Source organism: Schistocerca piceifrons, chromosome 8 (genome assembly GCF_021461385.2).
Source record: "Schistocerca piceifrons isolate TAMUIC-IGC-003096 chromosome 8, iqSchPice1.1, whole genome shotgun sequence".
NCBI lineage: Eukaryota > Metazoa > Arthropoda > Insecta > Orthoptera > Acrididae > Schistocerca > Schistocerca piceifrons.
Window position 1 is genome coordinate 80,879,524 of NC_060145.1, and position 20,856 is coordinate 80,900,379.

Sequence of the window (20,856 nt, forward strand, 5' to 3'; positions counted from 1 at the left end):
ATACGTCAAGTAAGTTCAAAATGCAATCATACGTGAGGATGGATCAAAAGCAAACCAGAAGATGCTACCAATGTGACAATAATACAGTTGCCAGCTTAATTCGGCATTAACTTAGTTTCTTCCCTGTACAAGTTGGTATATATATTCATGCAAAACGAGAAGTTGTAACACTGTATAATATAGTAAAATTTTAGAACCAGAAAATCTATTGAACTGATAGTCCCACATTCTGTATTGATATGGAATTGTCATGAATACGTAGCACTACACTATAATGTTTACTACAAAACTTTATACTGTCTATTAATCTGATTAAAATCAGGCATAGGTTACCCTAGAAATTGAACTTTCATGCCACACACAAAATGTCAATTTTGATAAATATAAAACACTGATAAATTTTGACTTTTATATTGACTTTAACTTTTGCTGGTTAAACCAATTTAGAACACTTCAGAATTCAAATGAATGAAGGTGGGACCATGAAACTGTTATGATCCCTGTATTTAAGAAAATGATTACTGAATTTATTATTCATTCAAGATTTCCAGTATATAAGTTACTACTCTTTTCATCTTATTTATTGCTCATTTAAATGCCTTTAAATCTGTCTCAAAATAATAAACGTCATTACTATATCAATACTAAAGTTATCTTAATACTTTGTTAGACCTTCGCTATTCATTTACTGGTTCATTAACAAAACATTTCTTTAAACACCATTCTAATATAGCTAGTTCTGCAAATAATTATTATTAACATAATTTTTATTTTCATTTTGGGACACTCGGATTGCACAACGTTTGGAAAGGACCCTGTCTAAGTTAGTTGTGAGGATAATTAAATGATGGAAAAGTTCTGGTAAAATTTAGGTTATTTTTGCACCAAACAAACACAGTTCACTCTCTGATCCATACAAACAGTACTAAAAGTTTCAACCTACTAGTATCGATGCAGTGGTTGACGGTCGGCAAGATGGCAAGGCACAGAGCACACATACAATCACAGCTATGGCTCTTGACGTATTGGCACTTTAATTCTTCTTAGCGTAGCAATACTTTTCCATTTAGTGCCTAAGGATTTTTTCCATTCTGTGCGGGCATTGGAACGTCATACCCGAGGCTCAGTGAAGCTACGTCTTCCAGGAGAGCCTCCTCGCTCCAGAAGGTGTTGCTCAAACCAGTGTCAAACTCCTACTACTGTGCTGTGCAGTGCACGTCCTGTGCGCATTTTCCCGCACTCACCTGCCCGCTCTCTGACAGACCGGGTATTCACCCGAGGTTTTGCATTCTGCATATCCTAACACTTTGCCTATGTATGGACCAGACACACAGTTACAATTTTAAACATCTTACAGCAGTTACAACATTTGTTACATTTCAATTCTATTACAATATTACTTGACATTTGACATCAACATTAACATTCACATTGAAACTTATTTACAGTTTTCTTAACATAATGGCATGAAACAAAAAGAATTGAAATCAGAACATCAATTACGCAAGTTTATCGTAAAATCAAATGGAAAAGAGCTACTTATATGTACAATAGTACAGAGTCGTCGTCGTCACATTATGTGCATCCTTTCATGTATGAAAAAGTAATAGTTAATAAAATTATGATTTGTTGTATTTTTAGGATTCCATACCTCAGTTTGTAAATAAGAGAGAACGGTTATTGGATCATTGTGTGTATGGTGTTTTATGTCAAAATTTTGATACATAATAGTTCATCAAAACTTGGAGTACTTCGTGTTCACCTAGGATTGTGAAATTTGGAAGAACTGAGGTTTTACTGTACAAGAAAGAGAAAAAAATCAGAAAATCATTAATTTGTGATTATACCACGTGAAAATATATTCCTGTAACAGCTTTGAAGGTGTTGGAATTCCCAGGACCAATATCAACATTGATAATGGGCAAAAATCGATGAGATCATAGATTACCAGGATGAATGAATTGTGTACACACATAATAAAGTTTTTACAGAACCTGCAGACCATGTGTCCTACTTCCACCTGGCCAATTTTTCATTTATCCTACACAAACACTGAATTCAATAATCCATAATGCTATTTTCCTACGAGGTGTTCATACTAAAGCATTGCATGCTTTTGTATTAGCTTTCCTGCATCTGTAGATGTGACTTAATCAGTTGTGGTAAGTTTACACAGACTGTAGTGTCTATGAAGGCGTGACTCAGCCGAGCACAGAAAGTAGTGAAAGACCATCTCCTAAATAGTAGTACTGTAGTGAGTTCAGTTTTTGCTGCTTTGTTTACATGTCCTAGTTGAAAAAAAATTAACTAACTGTAGTCGGGCATGCCCTGTGGGAATGCACCTTTAAGGTGCTAGTGTGAGCTGAATTTTCATGGACTGCAACCTGTGCGAAAGAAGCACCATGACATATTTTGTGAGGTCATCAGCATGAGGGCTCATGTCTCGTAACATACCAGTTTGATTTGGGAGAACTGTATGGAGGAGAAACAGTGTGGTATGATATGAGCACGGAACGTGTCACACACACACACACACACGGTTATACTTGTGCAAGCTTTGGGAGCCAGTGGCTCCTTCGGGCAGAAGAGTCAATGGGGAAAGAAGAGGGTGAAGCAAAAGGACTAGAGAGGTTCAGGAAAAAGGGTAGATTTCAGAAATGTCACCCAGAACCGCAGGTCAGGGATGACTTACCAGACGGAATGAGGAGGGTAGATTGATTACTGGGGGGCTGCACTGGATGAGAATCTCTACAGTGTATTCTATGAAGATCTGTCTCAAACACAGTATGAAAAAGAGTGAGACACTATCGAAACAACACATACCGTAAGGGGGGGGGGGGAGGGGGTGACTTTGGGACACTTTTTTATTTTTATTCATGTGAATCAGATAAAAATGATTCAATCTCAGATATATTTACTACCATGTGTAACTGCACTCTTTGGTTATATAACAACATACAAGCACAAACTAAATAATAAAGTATGACCTAATTACAGTTAAAAATAACTGTCAGTGTCACCCCACAATGTGGGGTGACATTGTGACAGTCTGGTTTTTATACTAAAACTAATAGGAAAATAATACAGACCCAATTTAACCCCATAAAACTTTATTTTAACATCATGAACAAATAAATTATGAAATTGAATTTTAAATGCTAGACTTTGATAATACTAATAGCTATTGTTTCAGGCATTATATCTCAACAACTTGACAATAAACTTGGCCTTGTTAATCTACACCATTCCCTTGAAATAAACCTCTGTCACTTATTTGTTTGGGTGGGTTTATGCTGTACAAAACTGCTTCTGCATCATAAAAAATGGCGTCAGGCTTTGATGGCCATTTCCAACTCTTCTTCGATCTCTCCGTAACAGAGACAATGTAACCACCAACCTTTTTCTCAATGACTTTCTCTGAGATAAAATTACCATCAAAATTTACAACAGCATAACATCCAACAGAAAAGTCTGTTATTGGCTTCTTCAGTGGCAAACGGTTCTTGATTTACACAGTTTGTTTCATCAAAAAAGTCGTCTTCATCAGAATTAGACAACTGTTCGTGTAAAAAGTCCAAATCAGTATCATCAGATTCCTGTATAGAAAATGTTTCATTGATATCACTTTCATCGCCTGACTGACTCTTCTTTCTTTTCTGCTTCATTCTCATCTTTCCTTGTTTGCACCAGTTGTCATGTTTTCCTCAGTTTGGTTGTTTTCCACATTTAAAAAATCTGCTGTTCCAATGCTCCTCCCCGCTGGAACATGTAACTTATTACGTCTTTTCTTCTCTTTTGGCTTTGTCTCCTCTTGCCTTCTTTTCTGCAGCTCCTAAAGAAATGATTCTTCAATGTGGTCTGCCATATCATCCATATTGTTTTCTAGATTAGCTTTAGGAAGACTTGACAAAACTGCTGTTTGTTTAGTGGAAAAATTTCTGTTTTGCGGAAACCAGACTTCAGATTTTTTTTCTACGTTCGATTCCATGGCTTCCACAAGCTGCTTTAACAGACCAATAAACTGATCCTTGGGAACAGATGAGCATCTGCTTCCACAAGCTTCCATGAAGAAAGTATTTCCCTCCAATGGCCTTTCAAAGGGTGGAAAAATGCTACATCTAGAGGTTGCAGAAGGTGGGTTGTGTTTGGTGGGAGGGCTATAAATTTGATTTTGTTGTCCTCACACTGATGTAGCACTTCCAAATTGATGTGGGAGCTCAAATTATCTCCTATCAATACTTTGACACCCGTTTGTTCCTTCAAAATAGGCAACATGAGAGAAATGAACCAGTCTTCAAAAACCTGGTGATCAAACCACCCAGATTTGGTTCTATTGTATCTAGACTCATTTGGTCCATTCTCAGTCCAAGTGGAACAAATAGTTTCTGCTTTATAATTAATATATAAAGGTGCTAGATTCCCTGCAGCATTCCCACAAAACATCAACAATGTGGAAGCCTTTGAAGAGTTTCGAATTTGCTCTGGATATTTGCATCCTTGCTGTGTGATGACCTTTTTGTTTCCTGGGTCATGAACGAGATTGGTTTCATCATAGTCCCAAATTTGTTGTGGAGGTACACCAGCAATCTCCTTCTCAAGATTGAAAAAGAAATCATTAATTACATTTTCATCATTTGAAGCCCTTGAATAGGTAATATTTTTGGCAGTTCTTAGTGAAATGAAACCTTTGTGATCTTTCATAAAAGATTTTGCCCAATCTCCGACAGGAAAATTATTTCCAAAAGCAGGTACTTTTCGCCCTGTCCTATCCAGATAGCTCTTAGCAATGCAGCGAAGATCAAAACAGGTAATTGGAAATCCATATGTAGACATGGCAACCGCATGTACTGCAAATTCCATTTCCTCATTGTCTATAAAAACTTAATGGCCACCTGGTGTTCTCACTGGTACTGCTGATGCAACTGGAACATTTCGGGCCTCTTTTGTTTTCAGCCACAGTGTGTTCTTATGAACTTTGTACTTCATAAGAACAGATAAATTAATATTGTGCATTGTAATAACATATTTTCATAGTAATTCCGTTTATGAGTATGTTACTGACCTGCAGGAAGCTTCTCTCAGTGATAAAAGTTTCTCCAAAACCTGTTTGACAGTGTCTGCCAGAGTTTCCTCAGTATAATTGCGGTAAGAACAACTCCCAATCCTTCTCGCATATTTCCTCGGCATGTTTGACTGTTAATATAGTTGGCTCATTTGACAATAAACTGGGAAAAACATAAAATGTTAGAAAAAAACATTGGGGGGTGTCTTTGTGACAAACTGTATCTGTCAGTCACCCCATCAACCTTCGAAATTTTGGTTAAGTCCGTATAACTTTACACCAAAAGAATATATTTAAGTTCTTTAAACATTAAATGATTGCCAACAAACATGGTTATTAATATAATTACCTGTAGAAACACAAGCGAGTGAGTTGAACGTTTTGCAGTGCAAAGTTAGCAGGTTTCCTCCTGGGAAGAAAAACACACGTTCAAACTAAACCACTGTAGCAGCCATGACTGTTTGTGTAGAAGTGCAAGTGATGACCAACAAATAGCAGCACTTGCTAGGCATCTGACAGAATCACTCATAGCCCTGTGGCAAGCGCAGAAATGGCGCAATATTTGAACTCCTCGAAAAAGTTCATGTCACCCCGGCAGTCACAAAGCCACCCCCGCTTGCGGTATTAAGAACAAAGGTTAATACAACCAAGTACGTTTCAAAAATCCTTTGCAATAGAAAGGTAATCATTCCCTTCAACACAGTATACACTACAAATTTGTTCCCAGTATATAAAACAGGAGTGTGTTCGAAATAAGTGGAAATTGATAACACATTAAGAGGACCACTCCATGCCTATCTAACCTATGTTAATATAGGTAAGTATTTGACCCATTTCTGAAAAAACTATTTGATGCAGGACATTAATATTTTTACTGTATGTTACATGATTCTGATAGTCAACTGTACTAAAATCTACTTTAGCCATTTTATAGTTTTTGAGAAATATTTTTTGTGAACTTCCTAATGGGGAATATTAGTGAATGTAGTACCAGCGGTGGCTTTTTATGTTATGCAGAGTCTTAGAAACTATCATAGATAAATGAATGAAATTTTCAAATATAATGGGGCATATGTAGTGAAAATTTTAGTTTGTGGGAAATTGACTTTAAAGAAAAAACTTTTGAAATTTGTTACTTACAGTTAATTAAAACTGCCCTGCTGCATATGATGGCTCTTCTTTATCCTCTAGCAAGTTTTCAGCTTCTTTTTCACCTTGAATGTTTGTCTTGCTTTCTTGGCCATATTAGATGCAGACCTGTCTGCATTGGCTATCCTCATTTTATCGCAGTGTTGCAGCCCACTGATCATATTTTCACCAGGATTAATTCCAAGCTTTTTCAGTACCCAACACTTTCCAATATTACCACAATTGAATGTAATAACAGCATCATGAACTCCTAGTTTCATTGTGAAACATTCATTTGGGTTCTGTGTCTGCCCATGCAGAAATTTCCTTAGGAGGTCAGGATGAGCCAAGTCTCTGAAAATAGGTTTAATTGCTGTAATAACAGCAGAAGCAGGAAGAGAATGCTGGTGAGTTGCCTGAGCCCTATTGTATTTGCACCACGAATTTTCTCCTGATGGACACAATCCACGACATGGCTTATGGAAGAATAGGACCCAAACTTCTCTCTTCATTGCCTCCAGAGTTCCTTTATTTCTCCTAGTTGCCTGCCCATAGTATACCTGCAAGTTTTCTATTTCAGTTTTTTTTAGTTAACCGACCCTGTCTGGTCAACAATTTTCCATCTTCTAATTTTTTTCCTCTCATATCAACAGCTAGTTTTCTCAGCCCTGTTCCCAAATGTTTTTGAACATGGCCTACACATTCTATTTTGCTAATAATGTCATCTTCATGTGGCTTAGAGTTCACCACATTGTTGTATGCCTTATTGTCACCATTGCCCAAATATTTGATATACTGTATGCCTCTTGTTTCTACAGAGCGATAAAATATTTGTTGTACTCCATGAACTTCCATACCACCACTTGTTCCTTTAAAAATAGCCACACAGTTGTGTTCTTTATGTTCATTGACTTTACAACATTTGCAATATTTAGACATTATCTCCACATCTAGCACTTTACCGGTGTCTACGCTCGTGGCAGTCACTACTCCGTTCAGAGAAGTTTGTCCTCTTTTCTGCCAACTTCCATCAAGTCCAACTGCAATATCCAAACATCCATCATTTTCTTCCACTGATTCCCTAGCAGCCAGTTTCATGCTTTCCTCACTGACCTCAATACAGCTTTCTCTGATATTGCAGTCAGTTTTTCAAATTTGGTGGTTGATGTAAGTTCATCACTGAACAAAATATTCTCCTTGCAGCCATGCCCTTGCCAATGGATCGTAAGGCGTAAACTAATCTAATATTGATTTTATAAGGGTCATTTGCATCTGGTTTTGAAGAACTCTTAAATGAGATCGCAGCTGAGCATTTAGTGCAAATTAAATCCAAAGCAATTGCTAGACCTTTTCTCCCACTGGCACTCTCACAAATTTTCACACTCTGCGACTCGCCACACTGTCTACATTGTACAAATTTAAAAATTACATATGATAATATTCTCAAATTTATAATAATGTTACTGCACCCCTTGTCACGTACAGTAAATTCGTTGTAACACTCTTGAAATGGTGAGAGCTTCTTTGATGATGCACGTGTTGAAGAATTAAAATTAGAAACATTTTTGCCAGGCGACATAACCTCTTGTACAGAAAGCTTTTTAAACTTGTTTCCTCTAAATTGTCGTTCCTTGAAAATGCCTTTTGGTTTCATCTTCAATAAACACAACACAACAAAACACACGTAGGCAAGCACTGCAAACGTAAGTATAACTACTACTTACGATCACACTTGAACAAAAGCTCTCTCTGTACTTTTGTGCTTCTGCTATTCCCTTGTTTTGTGTCCAGTATTTTTTACTTTCAAGGTACCAGAATTTCTTCTCTTTGTATGTTTGGATAAGTTTCACTAATTTGACTTCAGCTGTTCCTCATTACTTTAGTCATCCTTTTGTTTACTCAGTTTACTGTGTTCAGTGTGTCAGTCAGTCAATTTAACAGGTCCTGTAATTCTTACTCACTTTCACTGCTGATCACAGTGTCATTAGTGAAACTTTGTTATATTCTTTTATGCTGCATTTTAATTCCACTCATGAATCTTTCATATGTACATTGAACAGAAGGGGCTAAAGTCTACATTCCTGCTTTATATGCTTTTTAATGCTAGCACTTCCCTTAATCTTTCATTCTTACTTCCCTTCATCCCCACTTTGATACTTGTACACAATTTATATTACTTCTCTCACCCTATATCTTAAAAACCAGCAAGTTTCAGGTGAGTGATTTTTTTCTCAAATTCTTTTAGGTCAAAGGGAATTCTTTTTTTAATAGCACATGATATCATTTTGATGGTACACATTTAGTCCTTAATTGATATATTGTTACTGCTTTGTATGTTGCAGGTCGTCCAATTGTGAAAGGAAATGGTAATTTCCATTACGGCTCAAGTATAGACTACCAACAGCAACAGCAGCAGCAACAAATCCATCAACAACGCCATAATGTTGTTCTGCAGGGCAGTGGAAGTTACGGTAGCAATGTAGGAGCAACACGGTCAAAACTGGTGACACACCCTCAGAATGTAGCAGCTGCTGTGGCCACACAACAGTTAAACTCCTTAATGCTGATGCACAGGCCACCTCCATCAGTAACACAAAATCATCCTGGGGCAAGAGGTAAATTAATGTTTGTAACTGTTCGTAAAACAATATCACAGTTTCAGGAATACATAGTTCAGGTATGCCACTGCGGCATGCCATTGATCGGATGTTTACCTGCCGCTCACTGTTCCTTCTAGTAACTTTATTCACCTTCCATTCCCTTCTGTAAAGGAAAAGGAGGGTTCCTCTAGATCTAAATTCTTTTGAGCCCTGCCAGTCTAGCTGGCACTGGCCTAGTAGGACCCCAATTCGGAATAATGTCACTTATGAAAAGTTATTTTTGAACTTGTGCAACAAAGCAGTTGCAATAACAAGAGCTATATGTGGGCAGGGAATGATATTGTTCAGTCTTGGGTTTTTTGTGTATTCTGCAGTACAAAGACGACATACCCAGAGTTGCTGAGCTTCATCAGACTATTCATTAGTGAACAGAACTTTTTGCCACAAAGGTATAAGCAACAATTTTATGTACTTCTGTCAATGTTTACAGGTTGACAGAAATACCTGTTTTTTAATAGTAGTAGTAGTTGTTGTTGTTGTTGCTTTTTTCTTGCAATTCTTATGTAGTCTGTAGGGGTTTGTGGCCCACGAGTCTAGCAACTCTGTACACCCCCTGATGTAATTGCTAAAGTAATACTAAAAATTCCTTACTAGATTATTACTTGAAGGTGCTAGATTATCGGACGAGGTCATTTGTGTACACTTTCTAAAACAAAAATCATTGGAACGTAGTGTATTTTGTTAAAAGTTGAGGCTTTTGATAAAATTTGACATTTATATTCAGTCTCAAAAATTCTCTTTGTCTCAGAAATTGTGGAAATATGTATCGTAATACTAGGTGAATAATTTAATATTACTGTAATTGAATTGCTTCATTAGAAGAGTGAGGAGAAGGTAAATAGCTTTAAAACTGTAGTACATATAATCTGCTTACTGATCTTTGGCTTTGCTTTCAGTTGTATGTTGCCTGTCAGTGATGTTTTGTTAATTGTGTATATGAAGTGGTCCTGTTGTGAATTGGTTAATGACTGAAGTTACTTCATCCCCTGTCACAGTGGGATCAGAGTGACCTGGCCATCCATTCTAATTTTACCTGACCCTTTGTCCTTTTCCCCAAGGAAGGAAGTAATTGTGCGGAAAGTAAGGGTAGTTTCCTGTTTATTAAAATTTTATGTGATTTCCATAAATTAATTCTGGTGAACAGTAAAGCTATCGGTCTTTATCACATGAAAAACAACCAAGAAAAACATACCAGAACTAATAAGAAAAAGGTGTGTATTTTTGGACATTTATTTCAAATGCAAGACAGTATCTTAACCAAAAAGAGAATCAAATATTTCTGGATAGAAAATCGGCAAGCAACTTGTTTCATGAAGTAAAAAAAGGTTTAGAAAAAATAATATAAAATCTTAACAACTGACAATGTTCAGGGAATAATTGCTGACCATGCAATGACTCTGTGATAGGAGTGTGAAAAAACTGAAGTGAATAGAGTAGAGTACTGAAAGAAAAGAACAGCAAACGAGGTGTTGAAATTGGCATGTGGTCCTTAATTGGCCCACCTGAGAAGGAAAAATGTGACAAAGACTCTGAATTCAAAGATTTAGATATGAAGATCTCCTTTGTAGGTCAAAGCAACCTGATTTAATGTTAAATACCTTGTGCTTTTGCGTGTATATCAGCAGGTCTAAGAATTTTACCTCATGAAATTAAGTAGTGTCCAGTTTATAGTTTCCTCAAGTGAATTTTCTGATCGAATTCCTAACAGTAAGAAGGTAGACAGTGTGGTGGTAAGCCTTTGCTTGTGTAAATACTTAGAATGGCATAATTGAGGATACGTATAGTACACGTTGGAAAAAATTCTATTTCTGCTATCTGTAGTTTTGGTAAGGCCATATTTCAGGTAATAGACTAGGTGAGAGAGAGGGGGCATTTGTTGTTGAAAAAGTTGTCGAGGAATTGTGAAAAGTAGAAACTGTTTCATATAATTATAGTTCAAAGTACGCTGCTAAGTTTGATTGCTGTTCTTTTATTTTTTAGTAAACACATTTCAGCTGAATTGCTGTCAGATTATCTGTAAGTAAATTGTACATCATTTCTAATTTAATAGGTAATTATAGAATTATTATACATTTTACTTACCTCTGATGGTTTTCACATCCATGCTATATTGGTGATTGTCACTGTATATTTTCTTGTTAGATATGTTCCATTGGTGTTACTGTAGCAATAATGATTCGTTATCACCTTATCTGACTTACTACTATATGTAGTTGTCAGATTATGTTACCGTATTGGTATTTTTGTGGCACGAATTTGCATTAATAATTGGTGTATATGATACAGACATTCAACACATACACAGTGCACTGAAAGCACTGCACTATAAAATGAAATTTACAATAGAACTAGGAAACAATAAAGCGATGAATTTCCTCTGTCACAAATTTGAAATTTATCATAAACCCACTGCAACAGATAAAATTTTCAATGCAAATTCATGCAACCCAGAAGCACATAAATACACATACTTTTATGCTGTGATTAACAGAGTCATAAACTTACCACTTGAAAAAGACACCACACAAGAGTAAAAATCCTGCAATATGTGGCAGAACAAAATGATTACAATCCACAAATACCAAAGTAGCTCAGTCTAAGATATGAAAAGAAGTAACACACTAGAGAAATATCAACAGAACAAAAATTTACATTTATACCAACTACGTATCTAGAAAAGATATCTAACAATATTAACACACAACAAAAACACAAATTTAAAGTTCGCATACCAAACAGCATACAATCAGGTAAAACAGTCGTAAATATAATTGAACCCAGGAATGCACAAAATTCAGTGCAGACTGCTATAAATTCTACATAGGTTAGATAGGCAGAAACCTCTCTGTTAGATATTGAGAACACGTTACAGACAGTGACAACAAACCATCTACCCTTTTCCACCACCTAAACACTGAACAGCACACAGTAGATAAAATAGAGCAAGCTTTCTAAATGTTACACAACACTGAAAGAACCACTAATGAGCATTCTGGAAGAGACGGAAATTTATGTACATACATGCCATACACAAAATTTCCACAAAAAATAGTAAAAGTTCAAATTGACCTGAAACACAAGCAGTACATAGAAAATTCTATTGAAATTATCCACCAGGGCAAGTGGATAGATGTATAAAAACAAAAGACAACTAGAGATAACCTTGCTGCTAAATTCAAAACATTATGTAGGTTTGAACAAACAATATTACAACCATGCAGCATCACTAGGAAACCTGTCAACAAGCAGATATAACAACGTATGTATGAAACTTAGGGATCATATAGCACATAAAAAACAAGAAAGATATATTTAATTCCATTTAAAATTGAATACCAAAATCCATCTACAAAGATATCAAAATGACAGCATCCAATGATGCTATATGGACATGCAAAGATAAAAACCTTCCTTACAACAACAATAATAAATAGTACCGCATGTAACCATACGACATTGCTGTCAAACAAGGCTGCAACCATTCTTATAACAATAACACTGACAGAATGGAACTAACAAGCAAATAAGACAGTGACAGAACCAGTGATATTGCATGAAAGTCAAAACTGTCAGATGGAGGTAAAATTGTATAACAATAAAATGTAGTTAATAATTACCAATATAATCAGAAATAATGAACCAAAATTATGTACCATGTATTCACAGATAACCTAATGGCAATTCAGACAAAGAAGGCTATTGTAAAATAAAAAAAATCACTTACCAGCTTACTTGGAATTATAAATTACTGTTATACGAGGTGTGGCTAGAAAAAAACCGGACTAGTACTGGTGAAACAATAAAACGAATGCAATAAGGCTGAAAGTCGCGTGGCCTGTCACGTGACTCTCGCTCCGCCTACTGCTAGAGTTTCATCTGCCTCCTGCACTGTCTGCCCGTGGCGTCTGTTTTAAGTAGTTGACGTTTTGTCTGTGCGTCGGAAAATGTTGAGTGTACAGAAAGAACAGCGTGTTAACATCAAATTTTGTTTCAAACTAGTAAAATCTGCAAGTGAAACGTTTGTAATGTTACAACAAGTGTACGGCGATGATTGTTTATCGCGAACACAAGTGTTTGAGTGGTTTAAACGATTTAAAGATGGCCGCGAAGACACCAGTGATGACACTCGCACTGGCAGACCATTGTCAGCAAAAACTGATGCAAACATTGAAAAAATCGGTAAACTTGTTCGACAAGATCGCCGTTTAACAATCAGAGCAGTGTCTGAGTTAACAGGAGTTGACAAGGAAAGTGTTAAGCAGATTCTTCATGAAAGTTTCAACATGAACAAAGTGTGTTCAAAAATGGTTCCAAAGTGTCTCACAATTGAACAGAAGGAACGCCGAAGAATGATTTGTTCTGACATCCTGGAAAACATTGAAAGTGATCCCACCTTCTTACAAAATGTTATTACTTGCGATGAATCGTGGTTTTTTTACTTACGATCCCGAAACTAAACGCCAGTCGATGCATTGGAAAACTTCTGGTTCTCCACGACAAAAAAAAGCACGAATGTCAAAATCGAAATTCAAGGCAATGATGATTTTTTTTTTTTTTTTTTTTTGACATCAAAGGGATTGTGCACATTGATTGGGTACCAGAGGGACAAACAGTGAATCAGCATTACTACATTAGCATCCTGGCTACCCTACGTGAGCGAGTACGGAGAAAACGGAACGATTTGTGGAGAAAAAAGTCATGGATCCTTCACCAAGACAATGCCCCAGCTCACAGCGCGTTGTCAGTGAAGACGTTTTTGGCAAAACACAACATTCCCATCTTGTATCATCCACCCTACTCACCTGATTTGGCCCCCTGTGACTTTTTTCTTTTCCCTAAAGTCAAGTCAGCTTTGAAAGGAACTAGATTTGAGACTGTTGAAGCAGTAAAAGAAAAAGCGACGGAAGTAATGTATGGACTTACCGAAAATGATCTGCAGCATTGCTATGAACAGTGGAAAATTCGTATGGAGCGGTTTAGAGACCGAGGAGGAGAGTACATTGAAGGAGATAACATGAAATTGTAAATAATTGTAAATAAATGTTTTTTCCAGCATCAGTCCGGTTTTTTCCTAGCCGCACCTCGTACATGGTGTCCCACCTAAAACTTATATAACTCATGCCTGAGATTCAAGCAACAATGAACTAACTAAAAAGAATAGATACTAGCATTGTTAAAAATATATTGTTGCCCGTTTATAGGAGATGCTGGAAGCGGTGGTCATGGACTCCAGGCATCAGACTTTGCGTGGTGACATTAGAAGCAACATGTTATTCTGCAAACATGATGATGATTTCTTTAGTAATGTTCTGTTTAAGATCATTTATTGCGCGAGAACTGTCAGCATACACTTCACTCTTTAGTGTGCCCCATAAAGAGAAATCGTACACAGTCCAGGTATCTCTTGGGCCAGGGGCCTCTACTGACAAGTCTGCTTACCCGAACACATTGGTGATGGGGGCCATACTTCAGTTGGATGTGTGTGCAGTTGCTCCATCTTGTTGGGATACTGCATACAGCTTCTTTCGATCTGTTCATTGTGCATAGAGTGAGTCAAAGGTGTCTAGATACACTGTTTGATCAAAAGTATCCGGACATCCCCAAAACCATAAGTTTTTCATATTAGGTGCATTGTGCTGCCACCTACTTCCAGGTACTTCGTATCAGTGACCTCTGTAGTCATTAGACATTGTGAGAGAGCAGAATGGGGCACTCCACGGAACTCGCAGACTTCAAATGTAGTCAGGTGATTGGGTGTCACTTGTGTTGTACATCTGTGTGCGAGATTTTCATACTCCTAAACATCCTAGGTCCACTGGTCCACTGTTCCGATGTGATAGTGAAGTGGAAACGTGAAAGGACACGTACAGCACAAAAGTGTACAGGCTGACCGTGTATGTTGACTGAGAGACTGCTGATAGTTGAAGAGGATCATAATTTGTAATAGGCAGACATGTATCCAGACCATCACACAGTAATTCCAAACTGCATCAGAATCAATTGCAAGTACTATGACAGCTAGACGGAAGGTGAGAAAACTTGTATTTCATGGTTGAGCGGCTGCTCATAAGCCACACATCACGCCGGTAAATGCCAAACGACACCTCACTTTGTATAAGGAGTGTAAACATTGGACAACTGAACAGTGGAAAAACATTGTGTGGAGTGGCGAATCACAGTACAGAATGTGACGATCAGATGGCAGGGTGTGCGTATGGCGAATGCCCGGTGAACGTCATCTGCTAGTGGGTGTAGTGCCAACAGTAAATTTTGGAGGCAGTGGTGTTATGGTGTGGTCGTGTTTTTCATGGAGGGGGGCTTGCAACCCTTGTTGTTGGATGACATGCAAATGGGAAAGACGAGGATGCATTGGCGGAGGGCAGCACACAGAGGGTGAGAGGAAGAGGAGAAGAGAGGGCATCGCACAGAGGGTGAGAGGAAGAGGAGAAGAGAGGGGGTGGAAACTATTAGGGGGAGGGTGTAGGGTAACTCCCACATTTGTACTTCAGAAAACCTGGTTGTTGAGGGGAGGATCCAAATGGCTAGGATAGTAAAGCAGACACTGAAATCGAGCATATTATGTTCAGCTGGAGGTTGTGCGACAGGCTAGGTTACTTTGGTCTTGGGCTCAGTTTGGTGGCCATTCATCCAGGTGGACAGTTGGTTGGTAGTCATATCAATATAAAAAGCTGTGCAATGATTGCAGCAGAGCTTGTGTATGATGTGGTTGCTTTTACAGGTGACTGGCCTCTAGTGGGGTAGGATAAGCCTGTGACAGTACTGGAATAGAAAGTGCTGAGTGGTTGGATTGGGCAAGTATTGCATGTAGGTCTTCCAAAGGGATACAATTGCTGCAGCAAGGGGCTGGGTTTGGGAGTATCGTAGAGATGGAATAAGCAGTTTCGGAGGTTGGGCAGGTGATGGAACACAGCTTTAGAAGGTCAAGGGAAGGATCCTGGGTAGGATGTCACTCATTTCAGGGCACGATGATACATAGTGAAAACTTTGGTGAAGGATGGCATTCATCTGTTCCAGTCCACAGTGGTATTGGGTGACAAAGGGGTCTCTCCATAGTAGTCGCTTCTTGGGGATGATGGGAAGAGTGGGGGTGTGAGGCAAAATGGCATGGATGATCTGTTAGTGGGCTAGGTCTGGGGATAGTGCCTGTTGTCTGTGAAGGCCTTGAGAGACGTTCAGCATATTGGGCAAGGGAGTCCTTGTCACTGCAGATATGCCATCCATGGGTGACCAGGCTGTATGGGAGGGATTTGTATAGTATGCTGAAGGTCTCACCACTACTTTTACAGTCAGGCACTATCCCCCAGACATAGTACACAATCAATTTCCTGTGCCATTCCCTCCGACCCCCCCCCCCCACCCCCACCCCCTCCCAATCTTCCCATCACTATCAAGAAGCAGCTACAACAGAGTACCCCTGGGTCACTCAATACCATCTTAGACTGGAACAAATGAACCACATCCTTTCCCAGGGCATTGATTACATATCATCATGCCCTGAAATAACGGATGTCCTATCCAAGATTTTCCCTTGGCCTCCTACAGTTGTGTTCAATTGCTCACACAACCTCTGCAACATCCTAGTCCATCCCTATGCTACTCCCAATCCCAACCCCTTGCCAAAGGGATCATATCCTTCTGGAATACCTAGGTGCAGTACCTGCCCAATCCACCAACCCAGCACTTCTCTATTCCAGTGCTGTCACAGGCTTATCCTACCCCATCAGAGGCCGGGCCACCTGTTAAAGCAACCATATCATATAGTAGCTCTGCTGCAGTCACTGCAGAGCTTTTTATATTGGTATGACTACCAACCAGCTGTCCACTAGGATGGAATGGCTACCTACAAACTTTGCACAAGAGCTAGATAACCCACCCAGTGACAACATGCAGCAGAACATAATATCATAGATTCCAGTGGCTGCTTTACTACCCCAGCCATTTGGATCCTCCTCTCAACCACCAGATTTTCTGAACTGCCCAGATGGGAGTTATCCTTATAACTCCTACTGAAATTCACACCCTCCTCCCAACAGTTTCTATCCCCTCTCTGTTATCTTCTCCTCACCCTCTTTGTGTGTCGCCCTCTGCCATACACCCACCCATCTTTCCCTTTCCCTGCTCCTCACCCTTTTCAATCCCCCTTCCTCCCAGTGCCCTTCCCATCCCACTGCCTCCAGAAATTGTACCTGTGGGCAGTCTAGTCTCTGTACGCACCACTAAATAACACTCTTCTCTTCCCCCACCTTTATCCTGCCGTCCCTTCCCCTTCCCAACCCCATCAAGATTGCTGCTTTCCTTCTACATGACACTTTCATTCTGGGCTGAACTTTTGGAGATAGCAGTTGTGTGTGCATGAGGTATGCTTGTGTGAATGAATGTGCGTCTATTTTCTTTCCTGAAGAAGGCTTTGGCCTAAAGCTGATGGGTAATTGTCTCCATTGTGCTTATCTGCAACTTTACACGTCATCTTTTTACGGTGATAGCAATCTACACTGAATGGGCAGGACATCATAACCACCTACCTAATAGCCAGTACGTGCATATTTGGCCTGGATGAGAGCGGTGATCCATCATGGTATGGAAGCAGTGAGGCCATGGTAGGTCGCTGGAGAGAGTTGGCGACACACACACACACACACACACACACACACACACACACACACACACATATCTAATTCCTGGAAATTCTGGGGAGGGAGGCAGTGAGTTCTGATGCCACATTTGAATCCCAGAGATGTTATATTGGGTTCAGATTTGATGAGTGTGGGGACCATCACGTCGAGTGAAACTCATCACTGTGTTCCTTGAACCACTCCATCACACTCCCGGACTTTTGATGTGGCACTTTATATTGTTGCTTGTTGAAAACGACCGCTGCCGTTGCCAAACAAGATTATCATGAAAGGGTGTATGTGGTCTAAAACCAGTGTACAGTACTCCTTGGCCATCGCAGTGCCTTGTGCGAGTTCCCCTGGACCCATGGATGCCCACTTGAATGAATGTCCCGCCAGAGCAAAATGGAGCCACCACCAGCTTGTCTCCGTCCCACAGTACAGGTGTCATGGAATTGTTTCACTGGGAGAAGACGGGTTCGTGCTCTCCCATTGGCTTGCTGAAGATGGTATTGGAATTCATCAGGCCATGCAGTGCTTTGCCACTGTCCATTTCAGTCGTAGTTGTCGGTGTTGTGGAGTTAACATCGGCACATGCATGGGTCGTTGGCTGCGGAGGCATATAGCTAGGAGGGTTCGGTGCAGTGTGTTCACACGCACTTGAACTACGCACAGCATTAAAGTGTGATGTTAGTTCGCCACCTATCCTGTTTTACTAGTCTGCTCAGCCTACAGAGTCGGACATTTGTAATAAGTGGCGGCCACCCAGCCCAACATCATCTGGACGTGGTTTCACCTTGGTTTAGTCACATGTTAAAGACACTTAAGACGGCACTCCTCGAGCACTTGACAAGTTGTTCATTTCCAAAATGCTCATACTGAGCCTATGGGCAATCACCACCTCCCCACTCTTACACACGAACAGCACACTCACTGATACTACATGAAAAGTGCATGTGTCTGACTAGCAGTTTTCTTGCCAGGTGACACTGCTATTGCCTGGATGGGTTTATATCGATAGTAGGTCAGTGGTCATAATGTTCTGGCTGATCAGTGTAAATTTTTCTTATGTGGTTGATATTCCAACCTAGAGTTTCCATTGTTTAATTTTTCCTACTTTTAATGTAAAGCTTGCGTACTGATTAACTAGGTAAAATTATAGAAATTCAGTTATATTAATATGTACAGACAGCAGTTTTTCCCATACACCATCCATGAGTGGAACCATAATAGCATCGGGCTGCCACAGATAAAGTGACTCGGGCGAGAAATGAATCGCAAGTGTGCTTTGGAAAACTCATTTCCTGGAATCAGAAATGATGAAATTACACATTCAATTTTTCAAGTTACTTTATATTTTTAAGTTGTAAGACATGTGTAGGTTAACAATAAATATCATGGCAACTGATGACTGTGTTTTCTTGCAAGCTCAAACACTGCAAGCTCAGCTGGTAGGCTATCAGCAGTCGCAGCAGCAGCAGCGAAACATCAATCCTGCTGTGCAACAGATTTTGCCCAACCAGAGCTATAATACAGGGCGCAACACTTCAAAGCCAGGTAATTACAGAAGATATTTAATTGCACAAGGCTGGCTCTTTGTCTTAATGCTGATGATGGAGACTAATTTCACTCATTTGCATGCTGAACTTTAGTCTCTTCAGCTGGCATGGAAAAAAATTAAAATTTGAAAAACAGTGTTAGGTTTTTGGATGCAAAGCTGGCAGGTCCAGGAAATATAAAGCTGGAGGAATAAATTTCTATGTATGAGGGTTGTCGGTGCCACTAATGGTTTTTCATTTTGTCTCGTCCTAGAACACACAGAAAACAACATTATCGCCATTATAATTGTGATGGCTGTCTATTTTCATAATTGGGGGTCTTGATGAGTTAGATTATACTATCATTTAAGTATAATCAATTCATGTACCATCTGCTCTTACCCTCCTCCACATCCAAAGCAAAAAGACATTTATTGGAATGGTATGTAATTGTAAGTAGTTTGGTAATGGGCCCTTAGCAGCAGCTATTATAACATAGTTTAAGTATATTTTCAAATTACATTGAAAGTTCTGGCAGAGTGTAAATAATGTAGTTGTCTAACTACTAACCAAATAGTATAGATCTGTATTTGTCCAAAAGGTAGCGAACTATTGTCATGGTTATGTGCTGGTTGACGACGAAACACCTCTACTGTTGCTTGAGTTGTTACTGTTACTTCTAAACTACCTATGTTCAAATAAATTTTCAATTTTGGAACTCTTAGGCTTTTAAACTCTCCCATCATAATAAATATGGCAATATTGCTGTAATTTAAGTATTACTATCTTTAAACACGTTCAAAATCAGTGTCACAGGCCCTGGCCATCCTCCTGTTTACCAGTACAAGAAATCCTGCTGAACATAGGTACTTGTCTTTCTAATCAGCTACAAATTGCCCTGGTGACAAAGGTGTAGCTGTTCCATTCACTACCATTGATGTTTCCTCCTCCTCCTCCTCCTCCTCCTCCTCCTCCTCCTCCTCCTCCCCCCCCCCCCCCTCCCCCTACCTATGCCACCACTCCCCCACCCCCCCCTCAGTGTTATCAGTTACAACATATTGGCTCACTTCATAAATAAACTATCATATGTAAAAGTCAATAACATGTCATTTTAATGAGGCACATGGATGCATGCCATGTATCAGATTGCGAATCTTTTTTGCTTTACTTTCTTCTGTAACAAAATGATAAAAAGGAAAGTTGCCACTCGCCATGCAGATGGACTCAGCATCTCCACTACATGGTTAGTGGCAACTTTCCTTTTCATAATATTGTTACATTCCATCCTGGATTTTCCATGCTTCATTACTTTCATCTGTTTGGTTTTTAGAACTTTCGTCTGAGTTGAGGAAAGTAATAAATTGTTACACATGGTCAACCACACAAATTACCCAGTGCTTTCATTATAACATCCCTGCTGCTTCTTAATATGCCATCCCTACAAGTTTTGATTAACAATCCCTTGTATTTTATACACAGACATGATATCAGACACTTCAGTTATCAACAAAATATCAGGAAGAAAAGTTTTGTTCCAGTTCCATTGCTATTGAGACAATGCTTAATGACAATTAGAGTAAAGAAATGAAGTGTTAGGTTTAAGTTTAGAGATGTGCAGCAGAGTACTGAGAATACAATAGTACTGAAAACTTTTTTCCACACTTCAAACATTTTCCTTTCCCACTCTTCATATGGTTTCCCACTTGTTACTTTTCTTCTTCCATTTAATCACATTCGACTGCTGCATTTGTTGCAACACAGATACTTGCACTACCTTCTTTACAGTCATTACATGTGATAAACTGCATGTAGCCTTGCAGAACAGGCAACAAAGG

The 20,856-nt window shown here is 39.1% G+C and overlaps 1 protein-coding gene across 7 annotated transcripts in view; it reads left to right on the plus strand.

The window, feature by feature from the left end:
* Window positions 1–20,856, plus strand: part of LOC124711454 (eukaryotic translation initiation factor 4E transporter) — a 289,788-nt gene that overhangs the window by 264,747 nt on the left and 4,185 nt on the right. For 6 of the 7 annotated variants that reach the window (XM_047241541.1, XM_047241542.1, XM_047241547.1 and 3 more), the window contains 2 exons: window positions 8,533–8,805; window positions 18,912–19,040. In XM_047241541.1, coding sequence (XP_047097497.1) covers window positions 8,533–8,805; window positions 18,912–19,040 — 402 coding nt within the window. The remainder of the gene's footprint in view (window positions 1–8,532; window positions 8,806–18,911; window positions 19,041–20,856) is intronic. The other variant, XM_047241545.1, reaches the window with a different exon arrangement.